This window comes from Emys orbicularis, chromosome 5 (genome assembly GCF_028017835.1).
Source record: "Emys orbicularis isolate rEmyOrb1 chromosome 5, rEmyOrb1.hap1, whole genome shotgun sequence".
Lineage (NCBI taxonomy): Eukaryota > Metazoa > Chordata > Testudines > Emydidae > Emys > Emys orbicularis.
Window position 1 is genome coordinate 136152496 of NC_088687.1, and position 16240 is coordinate 136168735.

Consider the following 16240-nt stretch of genomic DNA (forward strand, 5'->3'; position numbering starts at 1 on the left):
CTATTTGACACAGTTGAACTGATTATATCAGTTTTTTGTTTGTTGGGGGAAGGCGCATATTAAACAGACTTTACCAAAAATCAGGGCAAATAATGCAATAACCTTTCTTTCTTTGGTGTGTGTGTGTGTGTGTGTGTGTGTGTGTGTGTGTGTGTGTGTGTGTGTGTGTGTGTGTGTGTGGAGGGGAAGGTTTTACTGAATAGTTTAAATTTTTGTTTGTTGAATTATAATACTCAGAATTTTGTGAAAGTTGAAAATTTTATGTATACATTGACAATTTCTTAAAGGAAAAAATTAAAGTATATTTCTTATTCAGTTATGTGGATCTATGTTATCAATTCTGTCTTCAGTGCATGTTCCATCATGTTGCTGCTTCTTTCAGAGTCTAGACTATTTTTTTAAACCAAAACATTTACATAAATAGCAAGAGCTCAGGCAGCTTCTTTGTTCTGGTTGTGGTGAATGCTCAATAGCCTTTTATTTACAAGCTGGCTGTGAACCAACACTGAAAATTTGAGCAACCAGCCTTCTGTTTGTTTAGTTGCACAACATGAGCCAACAAGTCAGGTACAATTATGGAGAAACTGTTAAAAAAAAAAGAAGAAGAAGAAGAAGAAGAAGAAGCGGGTTCAAATTCCAATTTTGAAATTTGCATTCAAAACTTGCTTTCCCCCGGCTATGTTTAATCGTAAACCAGTTGCCTGATATAAAAGAAATGCTTCTGTTCAACTCACATGAAGGCAATATTTATTGCACACTTTTCTAAAGTGGCCTTCATATTAGCATGTGAGTGTCCAATGAGCTGTAAATTAATTAGACATATTTAAGATTCCCACCATATCACACGAATGGGTTAAAGTTTCATAGCACAATGCCTGGTGACCAACATAACGCAGATTTAGAGCAGACCTACATGAAGGACAAATGGTTAATCACCCTTTGAAAAATGCAGACACCTCAAACTCCTTAAGTTCATGTACAGAAAACATTTCTTCACAATTAGAGCATAGATTACTCTGAGCTGCGATCTTCAGGTAGAGACACTAACCACAAATGAACTTGTAATAGGAGAGGGTTATTATCTGGATTTTAACAAGTGGAAGAACTAAAGATTACATAAAGATTTTAGTAGGTTGCTTAAGACAAATATTTTAACATACCTCAACTGTATTTCATTTACACACTTCTCAGAGTGAGAAGCAATGTTTAGTTAAACATATCTAGCCAGAAGAGGGCAGTTTCTGCCAGCCAGTTTGACCCAAATGCATTTTTTTTCTGAAATATTAAAATGACAGCCAGCAAAGAAAGATTTGTTAGGACCTTAAGCTATGTAAATTTCAATGAAAAGGTGTACATCCAACAATGGCAATAGAAATTCCCAGATAATTAGCGCAGGAAGAAAAAAAATGGACAAAATGATTGTGCAATATATTTGAATGTCAAAGAATTCTAAGTAAATAATGCACATACCTGAGAACTGCATAATGTGTTATGCAAAAAAAATCTATCATTTTCCAAAAGCTTACACAGAACAACATTAACTTAATTAAGACTTAAAAGCAAGAACTGGTAATTGGTTTATTTCTTCAGTAATCAGGATGATTGGGGAGCTTTTCTAACTTTTAAGATAAACACTGTATGAGGTCATATAGCAAATTAATGCAGTGAACAATAATAAAGCAAATGAGATTTTTAATGTACTACAGCTCAAGCTTCATTCTCAATACATAGCTTAGGCTCTCTGGGTCTCCTCCAAAGCCCATGGAAGCATCTCATTTTAATTCTCTGGGTTACGAATCAAATCTTTGGTCTCTTGGGAGTTTTAACTACAAAGTGAGATTAATATCAGTTATCATTTTCTTGCTTGATTTATACATTTTAAGGTCAGAAGGATCCATATTTATCATCCAATCTGAGCTCCCTATATAACATAGCCAATAGATTTTGACGCAATAATTCCTGAATAGTATTGTAACTTCTGACTGAACTATATAGCTAAGGCCCTTCATTTTCAGTTTTTACCGATTTTTACCAAAAATGTCCTCGGTTTTCCAAAAAGCTATTATTTGTTTGTTTGTTTGAACCAGTTTTCAGTCAAATTTTGGATGCAGCTCAGTAACTTGGACAGTTCTTCGGGAAACTCTCTGCGCCCAGCTCCTTGCTCTAGAAGGAGAGATGGCAGCTTGGCAAGCTGGACAGACCCCACAGGATCCAAGGGAGAAGCCCCCCAGGTCCAACTATCCCGCTCTGAAAGAAGAGTTGGTGGCTTGATAACTGGAGCAGGTGCATAAGTGGAAGATATGGAGGAGGCAGTATGAGGAGATGGCACCCTTGCCTCATCCACCTCTTCTAGTTCCAGAATCCTGATACTTACCCAGAAAACCGTGGAGTCAATTTTTTGCAGTTTTTTTTTTTTTTAATTTTAGTAACAAACACTAAATTTACACAAAATAAAAACCAAAAATGAAGGGCCTGAACTATAGCATATATCTTAGAAACACATCCAATCTTGATTTAAATACTTCAAGAGACAGAGAATCCTCCACATAGAATTATTCCAATGACTAATTACCCCACTGTTAAAAAATCTGTATTTTATTTCAAGTTTGAATATGTCTAGCATCAGCTTCCAGCCATAGGATCCGGTTAGGCTAGATTTAAAAGGCCTCTACTACCATGCAAAAGCTTATATAGATCCTGACCAAGTGACCTCTTAACCTTCTCTTGGAAAAACTAAGTAGATTTTGAGTTTTTCTAGTCTTTCACTCTATGACAAGTTCTCCAGACTTCATATAATTTTTTTAGCTCTTTTCTGAACCCTTTCCAATTTGTCAACATAATTTTTACAGTGTGGATACCAGAACTGGAAAGTATTCCAGGAATGGTTTCACTAATGCTGTATTACAGTGATAATACTACTTGTGTTTGATATTCTCCCACTTCTAAAATAAAATATATGGAGATATACCTATCTCATAGAACTGGAAGGGACCCTGAAAGGTCATCAAGTCCAGCCCCCTGCCTTCACTAGCAGGACCAAGGATCATATTTATCTTCAAGGATCATATTAGCTCTTAGCCATTGAATTGCATTTTGAGCTCATTGTTCAGATGTTATCCACCATGACCCTTAAGTTCCTTTCAGAGTCACTGCCTTCCAGAATACAGACCCTATTCCAGTAATTGTGACCTACATTCCTTCTTTTTAAATGTTTGACCTTGCATTTGGTTATATTAAAATTGCATTGTTCAAGTTAGCCAAGTTTACTAAGCAGTCAAGATTGCTCTATAGAATTAAGCTGACATTATTTATCACTCCACCATTCTTTGATGTCAATCTTTAAACTGTGCCAGTAATTATTATTTTTTTTATTTTCTTCCAGATCATTGATAAAAATATTGAATAGCGTTGGGCCAAGAACAGATCTCTACAAGACTCCATTTGAAAAACCCCCATTGGATGATGGTTCCCCAGTACTTTTTGAAATCTATGTATTAGCCAATTTTTAATCCATTTAATATGTGCTACACTTTTTAAAAAGCACTATACAAAATCAGTTGGAATGTCATGTGGCACTCAATCAAATGGCTTACAGAAATCTATTATGTCAACAGTGTTTCCCTTATCAAGCAAAATTGTAATCTGATAAAAAAAAATGTTATTAAGTTTCTGTGACAAGACCAATTTTCCATTAAACCATGTTGATTGTCATTAATTACACTCCCATCCTTTAATTCAATTAATGTTATCTGATAACACCTTCCTTATTTCTGTTTATATATTTGAGATAAAAGTTGAGTTTAGGGGTTAGCATGCTGATCACTTTCCATCTTGTTCAGATCAGCACTACCACATAGTACGTGAAACACTAGTAAATCATTTTTGGTACACAACAATGAATTATAAACCTAATTTTGAATATGACATTTAATTTCACAAGACATTTTGACAGAGTTCATGGAATTGCTTTTTAGACAAGCTGAGAAAATACATTATGCACCAAAACATACTAATACTTTTCACTAAACATTGTAGAGCTTTCTTATTTTATTAATTTTGTAAATCTTACTCTAAAAGCAACCTCCCTCAATTAACTGGTATTATCTATTTAATAAACAAAATAAGAATTCAGAATATTAATTAATTTAAGAGCCAAGAACAATATATGTTTCCCCTGAAAATGGAGTTCAGTCTCTTGAACATATGTAGCAGTCTGGAATAATGTACATGGCATATATTTTAAAATATTAATTTACATATTCCTTGTGGAGGATTTTAACTTGGTTGGGCAGGGATGGTGTCCCTAGCCTCTATTTGCCAGAGGCTGGGAATGAGCGACAGGGACTGGATCACTTGATGATTATCTGTTCTGTTCATTCCCTCTGGGGCACCGGGCATTTGCCACTGTCAGAAGACAGGATACTGGGCTAGATGGACCTTTGGTCTGACCCAGTATGGCCGTTCTTATGTTCTTAATGTTCTCCCTTTTGTGCACTTGAAATTTCAACCATAATGTTACACTAGTTTACTGTAATTATAGTAGTTACTAGTAGTGACACCTATGGTTAAAAGGCTGTCTAACACTTTCCATTATAAACCTTGTTTTCAGTTACTTCTTACTTTGCCAAACTAACTGTTCAGGCTACAATTTTTATGCTGGGTTTCTGCCTCACACTGATTTTTTGTTGTTTTTGTTGAAAAATTCAGCAAAAGCAGTTAGCCATTTCCAAAAAAACAAAATTGGTGAAAATACGGTTTGCCTGTGCTAAAAATTTCTCACCACTCTTTAGTTGGGAAGCTCTAGGACCTACGTGTTTTGGAGAAGTCAATTGAAATTTAGCAGGAGAGTCACCCTAGTGTTAGGAAAATGCCTTTTTGCTATCTCAGTGAAAATTTGCCAAATTACAAGTCTCTCAGGGTATGTCTACACTACAGCTGAGAGTGAGCCCCTGAGCCAGAGCAGACAGACTCCTGCTAAGGGGGCTCAACCTAGTGTGCTAAAAATAACAGCATGTATATTGCAGCTTTGGCAAACACTTGAGCTAGCCAGCCAAGCTCCGACTCGGGGTTGGATGGGCTGAGTTGCTGTCTGAGCCACAACACCCATGCTACTACTTTTACTGCACCACTGTGAGCCCTGCTAGAGTGGTACACTAGGGGAAGAAATGCCGAGAACATGACAGACAGGCTTCCAAGTTAACATCCATTGAGCTGAATAGGCACCGTTCATACTTCTCTATTATTTCAGTCATGCACTGTGCGGGTACAGAAAACAGGACTGTGTTGGTTCATATTCATAACAGCTAAAACAAAAGTCCAAGTAATTGTTGTCCTGTGATACTTCCACCTCCCAAATCTCCTGGATCACTAAATGTATTGTTTTTTTATTTTAATGTAGAGTATAAACTTCTTGGGTGTGGGTGTGGATCTCCTGCTTGTACTAAACTGTACAAAGCACGTTGTTAACATTCAAATATGTAATCAATTATTTATTAATATAAATAAAATAAGAAATGAAAAGCAGATCATTAGCTCCACTATCCAGCTGTGATGATGGTGCCACCAATTTCCTGCTCTCTCATAGGCACAGTGCACTAGCCCTTTAGATGGCTACTGACATGTTTGGGGATTCAGAAGAATATACAGAGGAAAGACAGTTTGCCAAGCTGTGTATGTGTGTGTGTATGTGTGCCAGGAAGGGGGAGGAACTTGGGCTCTCATGGGTGTCCAGAGTATGCATGCCTACTTGCAAACCTGTACCAATATACATTTAAAATTGATGGTGAAAATAATGCACTGTGCAAGTCTGATAAACAATGTCTATAACTATTTCCAAAACACTTCCCACCTGCCCCAACTCAGTAAATCGTACATTCCTCGTGGTGTACTAGATATGTGCCAGATTTAGAGTTTAAATGCAATGAGTTCTAGGGTTATCCAAGAGCAAATAGAATCTGAACTATGGTAATGGCTGAAAAACCACTATTTCCCATGCTTTGATCATTTAGAAATTGATAAATACATTTTTTTTAAAGTATCCCTAAACATTTTACTTTAGATTCTTCTCTGGGTTTTAATCTCTCACTTGTTGGGCTTGATTATAAACCATTAAAAATAAAAGCTTAGAATTGAAGTGCCACCCCAGACATAACTGTAGTAATGTTAGTATGATGCTATTGTTCACTTACATTAAAGCAATTTGGAATTACATCAAATCGTATGTATATTATATAGATTTCTTAATTTTACTAATTGACAGTACAGAAAAACTTTCACTCTGAATAATCGATATCTCTGCATTTGCCATACATTATCTTTATGTTTCTCTGAGCTAATGTGGTGCTAAATGTCCCCAGTTCTTGAGGACAGTACAATGTGTTATAATTGCAATACAAAATTGCCTTGCTTTGAACATAAAACAAAAAACCTACAGTATAGCTGTATACTAAAAAAAACTCCATCTAGCAGAATTAATTTTAAATTCTTCTTACAGAAGTTGCATTTTTTGAAAACATAAGAAGCACAAAATATCTTGTTTACATGATCAGTTCCTTTAAGTGCTTTAGTACTTACTGTACTTCTTAGGCAATATCATCTGTCAAGATTTCTAGAAGTGCCAGAATAAAGTTATTGCCATGTTAAAAATTATCATACAAAACAAAAACAACTGAGGACTACACTTTAACAACGTGTTTAATGCCATGCTGCCCAGGAGCTAAAAATCTATGTAAACTGTACTACCATACTCCTGCCAGAAGGAACACAATGGCACAGGTAAGAAAGGGGGAAAGTAGTTTGAATTAAATCCTTAGTACTATAGTATGTAAACAATTAACATATATAAACCTTTGGGATTTTTGGGAGTGAAGTGTGTAGAAGGGGGTTTGTATATTGACTAGTACAATAGGGCCTTAATCCCTGTTTGAAGACCCTCGGTGCTACCATAACAAAAATGGCAGTAATAGCCACAGTCCTATATTTTCCCTTTATGACTGAAAGTGAATGCTCTGTAATAATTTAATCTGCTCATATTTATAATAGATGTTTTTGCCAACCATTGTCCTTTGTGCAAATTTTATTACTAAGAGGAACTAGTGGCCCACCATTTGGGTGACATGACTGGAACACAAAGGCAAACTAATTCTTCTAGTTTTTTCTAGAGTCTAAACTATTAATAATCAATAAAGCAATTAATCTGGCTTCCTTACATTACAGAATCCTCTTATGAATGTGCCATAGTTGGGGTTGGTCCTGCTTTGAGCAGGGGGTTGGACTAGATGACCTCCTGAGGTCTCTTCCAACCCGAATCTTCTATGATTCTATGAAAAAAACCCTGCATTTGGAGGATCTAATCACCTTTCCATCACAGTTACAGGTTTTGAAACAGTTGAAGTTAGGTCTACCAGTGTCATCAGCAACAGTGAAGGAAGTGGAGAGAGCATATGGTGCAGGGGGGGACGACAAAGGCAATACGGAGTTTAAATGTGGATAACTTTTCAAACTACTAAACACCATTTATATTAAAATATTATCCAGAACTATCCGTAATCTTTATGAACCAAAGTCAACCCCCAGCTATTCGGGTGCAGTTTCCACAGAAGCCAGTGGAAGCTGTACACAAGTATCTGAGCACAGAATTCAGCCCTTACTAACCTCAATGATTTTAGATAGCTTTTTGTTAAAACTCAGCCTATGTACTAAGGTGCATATTGTTCCTTGAGGAACTATGTCCAGTTACATTTATAAAAGCAGCAAAGGATTATGCATCCAAAGAAGTGGGTATTCACCTACGAAAGCTCATGCTCCTATACGTCTGTTAGTCTATAAGGTGCCACAGGACTCTTTGCTGCTTTTACAGATCCAGACTAACATGGCTACCCCTTTGATACTTGAGTTACATTTATGTGTGATGTAGTATTCATAAATACAAAATTTTATAATGAAGGTAAATTGTAATAAACCTTCATAAAACAAAGAAGGCCACAAATACAGTAATTACTTTTTATTGTTAGTTGTAGAATGAGTGAAACAGAGGAAAGACAAACATGACAACTGTAATCATTAGATAAATCTATTCAGTATTTTTCTGTAAGAAATAGAAATTCTGCTAAATTCTTCTCAATTAAATTTCTTCCTAAAAAGCCCACTTAATAACAGCAGTAATAAGAAAGTCAAATGGCATGTGGCATAGCATATCTATTGTCCTTTCAATATGATGACAAGCAATGGGAATATGGGTGCTTTAGCAAGTTCTAATGTTCTTAGATCTCTGACAGCTATGTAAGTTCTAATTAGTCTGCTAGTCCAGGGTTTCCTCATGTAAAAGTAATTCTATCATTTCTTATGAATGCTCATGATCGGTTAATTGATTTTTTTAATCAGCTTAATAGGTTTTCCATAGTTTCTCATTTGGAACTTTAATTAGCTTGTCTAAAATTCAGTTTTAATGTAACATTTTTGGCTCAATGGGTCACTCTTTCTTGGACATTTTTTTTTCTTTTTAAACCCATTTTTCAATTCAACTTTTTTTGATATATATTCTTCAAGACTTAAATGACATTAGTTGGGTGCTCTGTCCTTTTGTAATTCAGGTCACTTATTTATATGTCTAAATATGAACTTAAGAATCTAAATTTAGGCACCCATATTTTAAAATTAGGCCTAAACCTTTAGGTCCCAAAGAGCTGGATATTATTGTTTCTACTTTTGCAAAATGTCCCTGAAATCTTTTGCATCACGAGCATTAAGAATATAAGCTAAAATATTCAAATTTTGGTGACTAATTGAAAAATGGTTTGATTTTAGAGGCACTGAGTACCTGTAGCACCCACTGACTTCAATGGAAGCGATAGATGCTCAGCACCTTTTAAGAGTCAGGTCAATATTTAGGTATTTAAATACAGATTTAGGCACCTATATTTAGAAAAATTGGCAAATATTTCTTAGTTGAAGGTATAAAGAAGAAGAGCAAAGAAGTTTAAATATATTTTTGCATTGCTTCTGCATCCAAAATTTTTGTAACTTATTCAACAATTTTCATTTCTGAATAATCTCCCCCTGGTTCTATAACCACTGGAAGTCACCAGATGTCACTATTAACAATTGCATTGTAAATTCTGTGTAACTGAATGTATAATATGTTGTTTAAGAAAGAAATGCTTATTGCCAGCTGTGATGAGTTTTGGTTTAGTTATTTGGGTATTACCAGTAAAGCCTATTTTGCCTGAATCTCTTCCTATTAGTACACAAAACCACTTGTGTGTGAGTTAGGTATATTACATATAGATCATCTGTAACATAAAACCACAAAAGCAAGGGGAAAAAATGTTAAGGCTGAAAGACTTGGACATGCTCAGTATCTGCTCCAAGTGGGAATGTTCCAATGGAGGGTGAAATGCAGACTCCATGACTAAGTACTTGAGCCTGGCAGCCCTGTTCGTTTTGGAACAAGGTTTGAACCCCTCTACAAATGTGATATTTGTCATCTACATGTGCTCTCCCAAATATTTAAGGCAGCTGGGGTAAAGGTTGCTCACTGACATAGGTTTGCCACATGAGCAGCAGGCCTTGAAGCAAGGAGAACACAAAATTTGCCTTTCAGCACTGGATCAGTACCCAAACGGGCCCCAGAGATTACATGTCTCTAAGAACTAAACTAAACTAAACTAAACTTACCCTAATCTCTAGCTACGTACAAAATACACTACTCTATGCTAAACTAACATGACAGGTACTATATATACAAGAAGGGAGGGAAGACTTGCAAATGCAAAGATAACAGCTCCAACAACTCTCACTGGTGGCAGGAAGGCACTGAGGGGAGTCGGGAGCTGATTGGGCCTTTATACTGGTGTACAGTGGCATGAGGTACCAGAGGGCACTTGTGCTGCCCCAACGGGTACTGCTGAGGGGAAAATCCTCTGACAACCATGCACGAGGCACGCACACACCTACAGTGGAATAGACAAAGGCAATCACATTGAGAAGAACTTGAATATTTTAGCTTACACTCTTTTTGAAAAGGCCCTATATAATTTTCAATGTGTCTCCTACAATTCCATTTTAGTGGGAGCAAAGGGCTGACTACATTGACCATGAGATGTCACAGCAACAGAATTCCACAGGAAGACTTCCATATATGGAAAGGAGATGGAACATCACTGTCAAATTCAAAAGCAATCATTTTTGTGTAATATGTTTCTGTTAAAAATAAATGTACTATGCTCAGAACATTTCAAACTAGCAGGGCCACTCATAAGCAAAGCAGAAAAGACCAACAAAAATTATTTGAAAGCTGAAGAAATATTCCTACAGCAAGAGACTTAAGAAGCTCAATGTATCTGGTTTATCAAAAAGAAGATTGAGCAGTGGCTTTATTACAGTATACAAGTACCTTTACAGTGAGAAAATACCAGGATTAACAGGATCTTTTATCTACCTGAGAAAGGCATAATGAGAACCAATGGCTGACAAATTCAAATGATAAAGAAGGCACTTTAGAAAAGAACAGTGAGAATGATTAACCACTGGAACAAATTACCAAGGGAAGCAGTGAATTTCCCACCTCTTGAAGTCTTCAGATCAAGAGTGGATTCCTTTCTGGAAGATATGCTTTAGTCAAACACAAGTTATTGGACTCGAAACAGGGTGGCTGTTTGAAATCCTGTGTTATACAGGAGATCAGACTAGGAAATCTAAAGGTCCCTTATGGCCTCAAAAATCTATGAAACCAAGAAGTTGCTTAGGGACCATCACAAACTCTGAAATGTACAAACTGGTTCAATTTCCCCCTCCTGAAGCTAGACTGTGCATTCACAGAATCATAGAATATCAGGGTTGCAAGGACCTCAGGAGGTCATCTAGTCCAACCCCCTGCCCAAAGCAGGACCAATCCCCAACTAAATCATCCCAGCCAGGGCTTTGTCAAGGCTGACCTTAAAAACCTGTAAGGAAGGAGATTCCACCATCTCCCTAGGTAACCCATTCCAGTGCTTCACCACCCTCCTAGTGACCAAGTTTTTCCTAATATCCAACCTAAACTTCCCCCATTGCAACTTGAGACCATTACTCCTTGTTCTGTCATCTGCTACCACTGAGAACAGTCTAGATCGATCCTCTTTGGAACTCCCTTTCAGGTAGTTGAAAACAGCTATCAAATCTCCCCTCATTCTTCTCTTCTGCAGACTAAACTGAGAACAGTCTAGATCGATCCTCTTTGGAACTCCCTTTCAGGTAGTTGAAAACAGCTATCAAATCTCCCCTCATTCTTCTCTTCTGCAGACTAAACAATCCCAGTTCTCTCAGCCTCTCCTCATAAGTCATGTGCTCCAGCCCCCTAATCATTTTTGTTGCCCTCTGCTGGACTCTTTCCAATTTTTCCACATCCTTCTTGTAGTGTGGGCCCCAAAACTGGACACAGTACTCCAGATGAGGCCTCACCAATGTTGAATAGAGGGGAATGATCACATCCCTTGATCTGCTGGCCTCCCACTCTCATCTTGCTGCCAAACTATGAAAAAAAATCAACATGTTGCTGCACTCATCCAAACGGTGGTGGACTTCAGGGCACATGTTAGTTTCTATTGCTGGATAAAATGATGTCACAAAGTCAGGTATAATTATTTACATTATGTACATGGGTCTTGCTGATCTTAAACCCAGCAACACCAAACGTCACCAAGGCAAATCCAGAAACCTGAGTTTAAATCACTAGTCCCAACCTAACAGGAGCTTTACTGCTTTCATCTGAAGTCTTCAACCATCCTTTCAGAGACCCTGGAACTTTCCCCTCCTGGCAGACTTTTCACCCTTTAGTAAAGACTGCCCTCTCCTGACCTATTACTGCCTAACAGAGTCATCCTGCTATAACTTTGCCTGACTTCCCCTTCTATCAGCAGGACCAGAACGAAAGACAACTCATAACCTAATTCCTCACCCCAACTCAGCATGTTAGGATCTTGCAGATTTTAAAAGAGCTCTCCACATTAGCAGCAGATGTATCTGTCTAGGTTTGTCAGGAGAGTTCATTAACATGTTAAATGAAAGCCACACCCATGTGATGTTCCCTGGTGTTCTCTGGACCAGTGATCTGCTAGGTCACCCCAATCCTCGACTCTGGGAGCCAGCCTTACCCTCTCTGCTGTGAGAACCCCCACTCCTGGGTTGTTCCCGCACAGCCTCAAGCATGTAAGCTGCTCCCAGCTATGTGAGTGAGCACTTTTGGCCAGCTGCTGCTTGGATTGTGCAACCGAATGATGCTAGCCAATATCTCCGGTCCCAGACACAACCCTAGGAACCTCCATCTTTCAGTGTCCAGATATACCCGCTGGACGCTGCAAGCTTATATGAGTTCATCAATTTAACAAAGACATTGATATGTACCAGGCTTGTTATCCCAAGGGAAGTCTCTGACTCGCTTCAAACCAAAAGCACTGCTTCAGGTAGAATAAACAAACAAATTTATTAACTACAGAAGATAGTTTTTAAGTGATTATAAGTAAAAGCACAACAAGTAAGATTTGGTCAAATGAAATAAAAGCTAAATGCATTCTAAGCTGATCTTAACACTTTCGGTGCCCTTACAAACTTAGATGCTTCTCACCACAGACTGGCTGGTTGCCCTTCAGCCAGGCTCTCCCCTTTGATCAGCACTTCAGTCGCTTGGTGGTGGTGTCTGTAGATGGAGGTGGAAGAGAGAGAGCATGGCAAATGTCTCTCCCTTTTATCATGTTCTTTCTTCCCTCTTGGCTTTGCCCCCTCGCCACTTCAGAGTCAGGTGAGCATTACCTCATCCTAGTCCCAAACTGACCAAAGGAAGTGGGGTGACTCACTCAAGAGTCCAACAGATCCTTTGTTGCTGCCTAGGCCAGTGTCCTTTGTTCCTGTGAGGCTGGGCTGGGTTTGTTCCATACATGCCCTGATGAGGTGTGAATTGCCCCTCTGCTCCTGGAGAGTTTTTCCTGGGCTTGTTTTAAGCCATGAAGACACATTTTCTGCCTCATAACTATATACATGAAATTACAACCTATAACATTATTATAACAACAATGCTCAGTGCATCATGAGCCTTCTGAAGACACCTGACATGACAAACTTTGCATTGGATACCACACAATCATATTATAAGGATGAAAATGGCGGGAACATGGGGTTGCAGGGTGTTCCCCCGAGGTACAGAGTGTCCCAACCCATTTGATCACTTCAGCAATCTCAAAAGTCATGTAGCCAAGGCTTACCTTATACTGGCTTGTCAAATGTAATTTGAAGAAAAATATAAAATACCTTTTTTTCCAACATATAAAAGGCAAAACAAACATATTAATGGGGGCAGCAATTTTGCTGGAAAGTGACATCATTCAACATGAGCAGTATGGGAGCCACACATAAAAATATCATTTAAAAATAGAACTTTTGTTTAATATCAGTTTTACTCTCACTGTAGAAGCCAGCATTAAACTCAAAAGAAAGCCTACCCCTTGTCCTTCAGGCCACTCCCCAAGGCCCACCTCTGCCATAATATCTGTAAGAAAACTGCTAATTAATAATGATGTGAGGGACAAAAGGGGATAGTTGGCATTTACTTTATATATAATTGTTAGAAGAATAATTGCTGATTGTCGTTATCTATTATAGCTATATATACATTGTATTTGTCTGATGTTATGCCTCTCCCACTACTCTTTTTATGATATTTGTCTTAGACTGCAAAGTCTCTAAAGCAAGAACTCCTGAATATGTGTTTACACACTGCCTAGCGCATGGAGACTGCCTGGAAGCCCTTAAGTACTACTGTAATATAAGTATTTAAGAATAACAATACATTGAGATACAGCATCACACTCAAGACAACAGCTAACTAGTGTACAAAACAATCAACTTACCTGTGTAACAAGTGGTTCCAAGAGCCTCTCTACTGTAAGAGTCCTGATTTCTAAGCTTTTGGGGTCCCATTTTAAAATGATAGGTGAAGTTGCAGAAGTCATGCTCCCTAGAAGAGACAAAATTACATAAACCTATGTAAATTATTCAGTCTGTATATTTTTTAGATATTACATAAAGAGGAGTACTTACATATTCTGTGCACACAAGATATACAACAAATATTCCTGCATCACTTACCTACCTCCCACATGTACACAAGACCCACAGCAAATTTCACACTATGTTTGAATTCATTCACAAGGTCCCTTTCCCGCTACATTCTCTCTGAACTCCTTCTTCAACACCCACTTTTGTCATGCTGCCTACATTTGATCTAGTTGCAGTGCTGCCAACTCTTGCAATTTTAACATTAGTCCGGCAACATTTGACATTTTTCTCAAAGCCTCCACTCTTGGAAAAATGTAATTACGTGAACATCTCAGCATTTATTTACAAAACAAAAAGGAAGTTTACAGCCTCCACCACTGCAGAGAACAGCTTGAAAATGTGAACCATAAAGGCTCAAAACCCAGAACACTTATAAAAAGAAACAAAATGTATTATTTGTTTAAAATCTCATGATTTGGTGAGCAGAGACTAACTCAGAATTTTTGAAGGTTTGGCGTTAGCATTACTATGTTGACTTGCATAAAAGCTAACCATTCGTTGTTCCTCTTCCTCTAACCTCTATCTACCTACCAGGCTTTGGACAGGGTGCTCACTGGGTTCGGATCCATCCCATTTTAAATTCCTGAAAAGTGCCTAGCATTGCATGAGCACTGCCATATAACAATAATAAATAATAATAAAAGTAGCAATAATAATGTTTTGCAATGTCTTGTATAGCTGAGATCAGAATAAAGCCTTCTATATTTAATTAACCCAGACATTTAAAATGGTTTTCTAAATCCAAACTAATTACTGCCTACACTAAACCACAGAGGAATGTATTTGAGTAATATGAAAGGCACATTATAATTTACAAAAGCAGAGGCATTCAGGCACATACCCTGAAGTGTGCAATCCATAGCACACACTTGGTACTGTAAATATTGCCCACCACCAGGCAACATCTGATGGAAGGAATTGTAATAGGAAGGACATGAAATAGGAAGGACTTGCCCTGTGTCATTCAGAAAAGTTGCAGTGCCCATTAACTACCACTCGGAACCATAGGTAGGTAAATGCAGACCAAAGGCATTTCACAAGAGACAAAGAGATTTTTATCTTGTCCATACACTACCTAAAATATAGCATAAGCCAATACGAAAGCAGAGTGTAATACTGCAGAACCTAACTAAGCCATGCTCCTTATAATTTGCACATGCAAAAACGGCCCTCTTTTCTCTCATTTTTGCCAATATTCTCCACCAAAAGTATCAGGGTAGATGCCTAACTGCTGAAGAACATGATGCTGATTGACATGGGCATCTAATAATCACCATGGTTATGCCAACCATCATAAATTTCAGGGCTTGAGGTGAACCACTCAAGCTGTACACGTTTGCTGAAGATGTTTTAAAGAAAGTCACATCAATGAACACACGACTGGAAATCACTAGCTAAGCACTTGGAACAAAAGTCTGTTGAAATGCTAAACCAACTTTTGACAGCAGTAGCCTCTTCTTCACACACAGAAATAATATTGTCTTCATTTGGATTAATTCATTTAAAGCTGAGAAATCGATTGGGAGTTGAAAAAGCAGGAAAACTTGTCTCTCTTCCAGTCTAGGAATAAAAATGAGATGGGAAGGAATGAGATCTACTAGTTTTAACAGTTTAAAGGACAGCTTAAATAACTTACGAGACTGTTGTCTCATTTTCAAGAGACATACGTGAGTAGAAACTTAAGCTCCAGTCACTTTCATCCAGGCATATTTGAAAATTTCTCCAGGTTAAACTGAAATAGTCAGTTTAATTCACTGTCTACAGTTAATCCTTCTGTTCCTTTAATAAATCATTTAGTTGTAAATGTGAAACGTGTTTTGATAAGAGAAGTTTATATATCAAAAACAATTAAGGTTGTTTTAATAAAAATAAATTTTATAAGCTGTTTTGTGTGTTTAATTAAATTCCAATCACTATCCTAATGCTGCGTAACACAAATCATGAGCTAAAATTAATTATCTAGTAAATAAGCAGTATATAATTCACTATTTTCTAATATACTAAAATGTACTATAAATAAAAATCTTAAAATATTAAACAATATAATTGCTTAAATAAATGTAGATGGTTATAGCGTACTGTTCTAGGTAGCAAAAAGATGTACCAAATCTAGTACAAAGACTCCATTTAGTTGTGAATCAACATGTTTTAA

At 37.4% G+C, this 16240-nt stretch overlaps 1 protein-coding gene across 6 annotated transcripts in view; it reads right to left on the minus strand.

Moving 5' to 3' along the window:
* CTNNA2 (catenin alpha 2) overlaps positions 1 to 13982 on the minus strand; it is a 658570-nt gene extending 644588 nt beyond the window's left edge. For all 6 annotated transcript variants that reach the window (XM_065405686.1, XM_065405687.1, XM_065405685.1 and 3 more), the window contains exon 1: positions 13881 to 13982. In XM_065405686.1, the coding sequence (XP_065261758.1) occupies positions 13881 to 13982 (102 nt within the window). The remainder of the gene's footprint in view (positions 1 to 13880) is intronic.
* Between the last annotated feature and the right edge of the window lie 2258 nt (positions 13983 to 16240).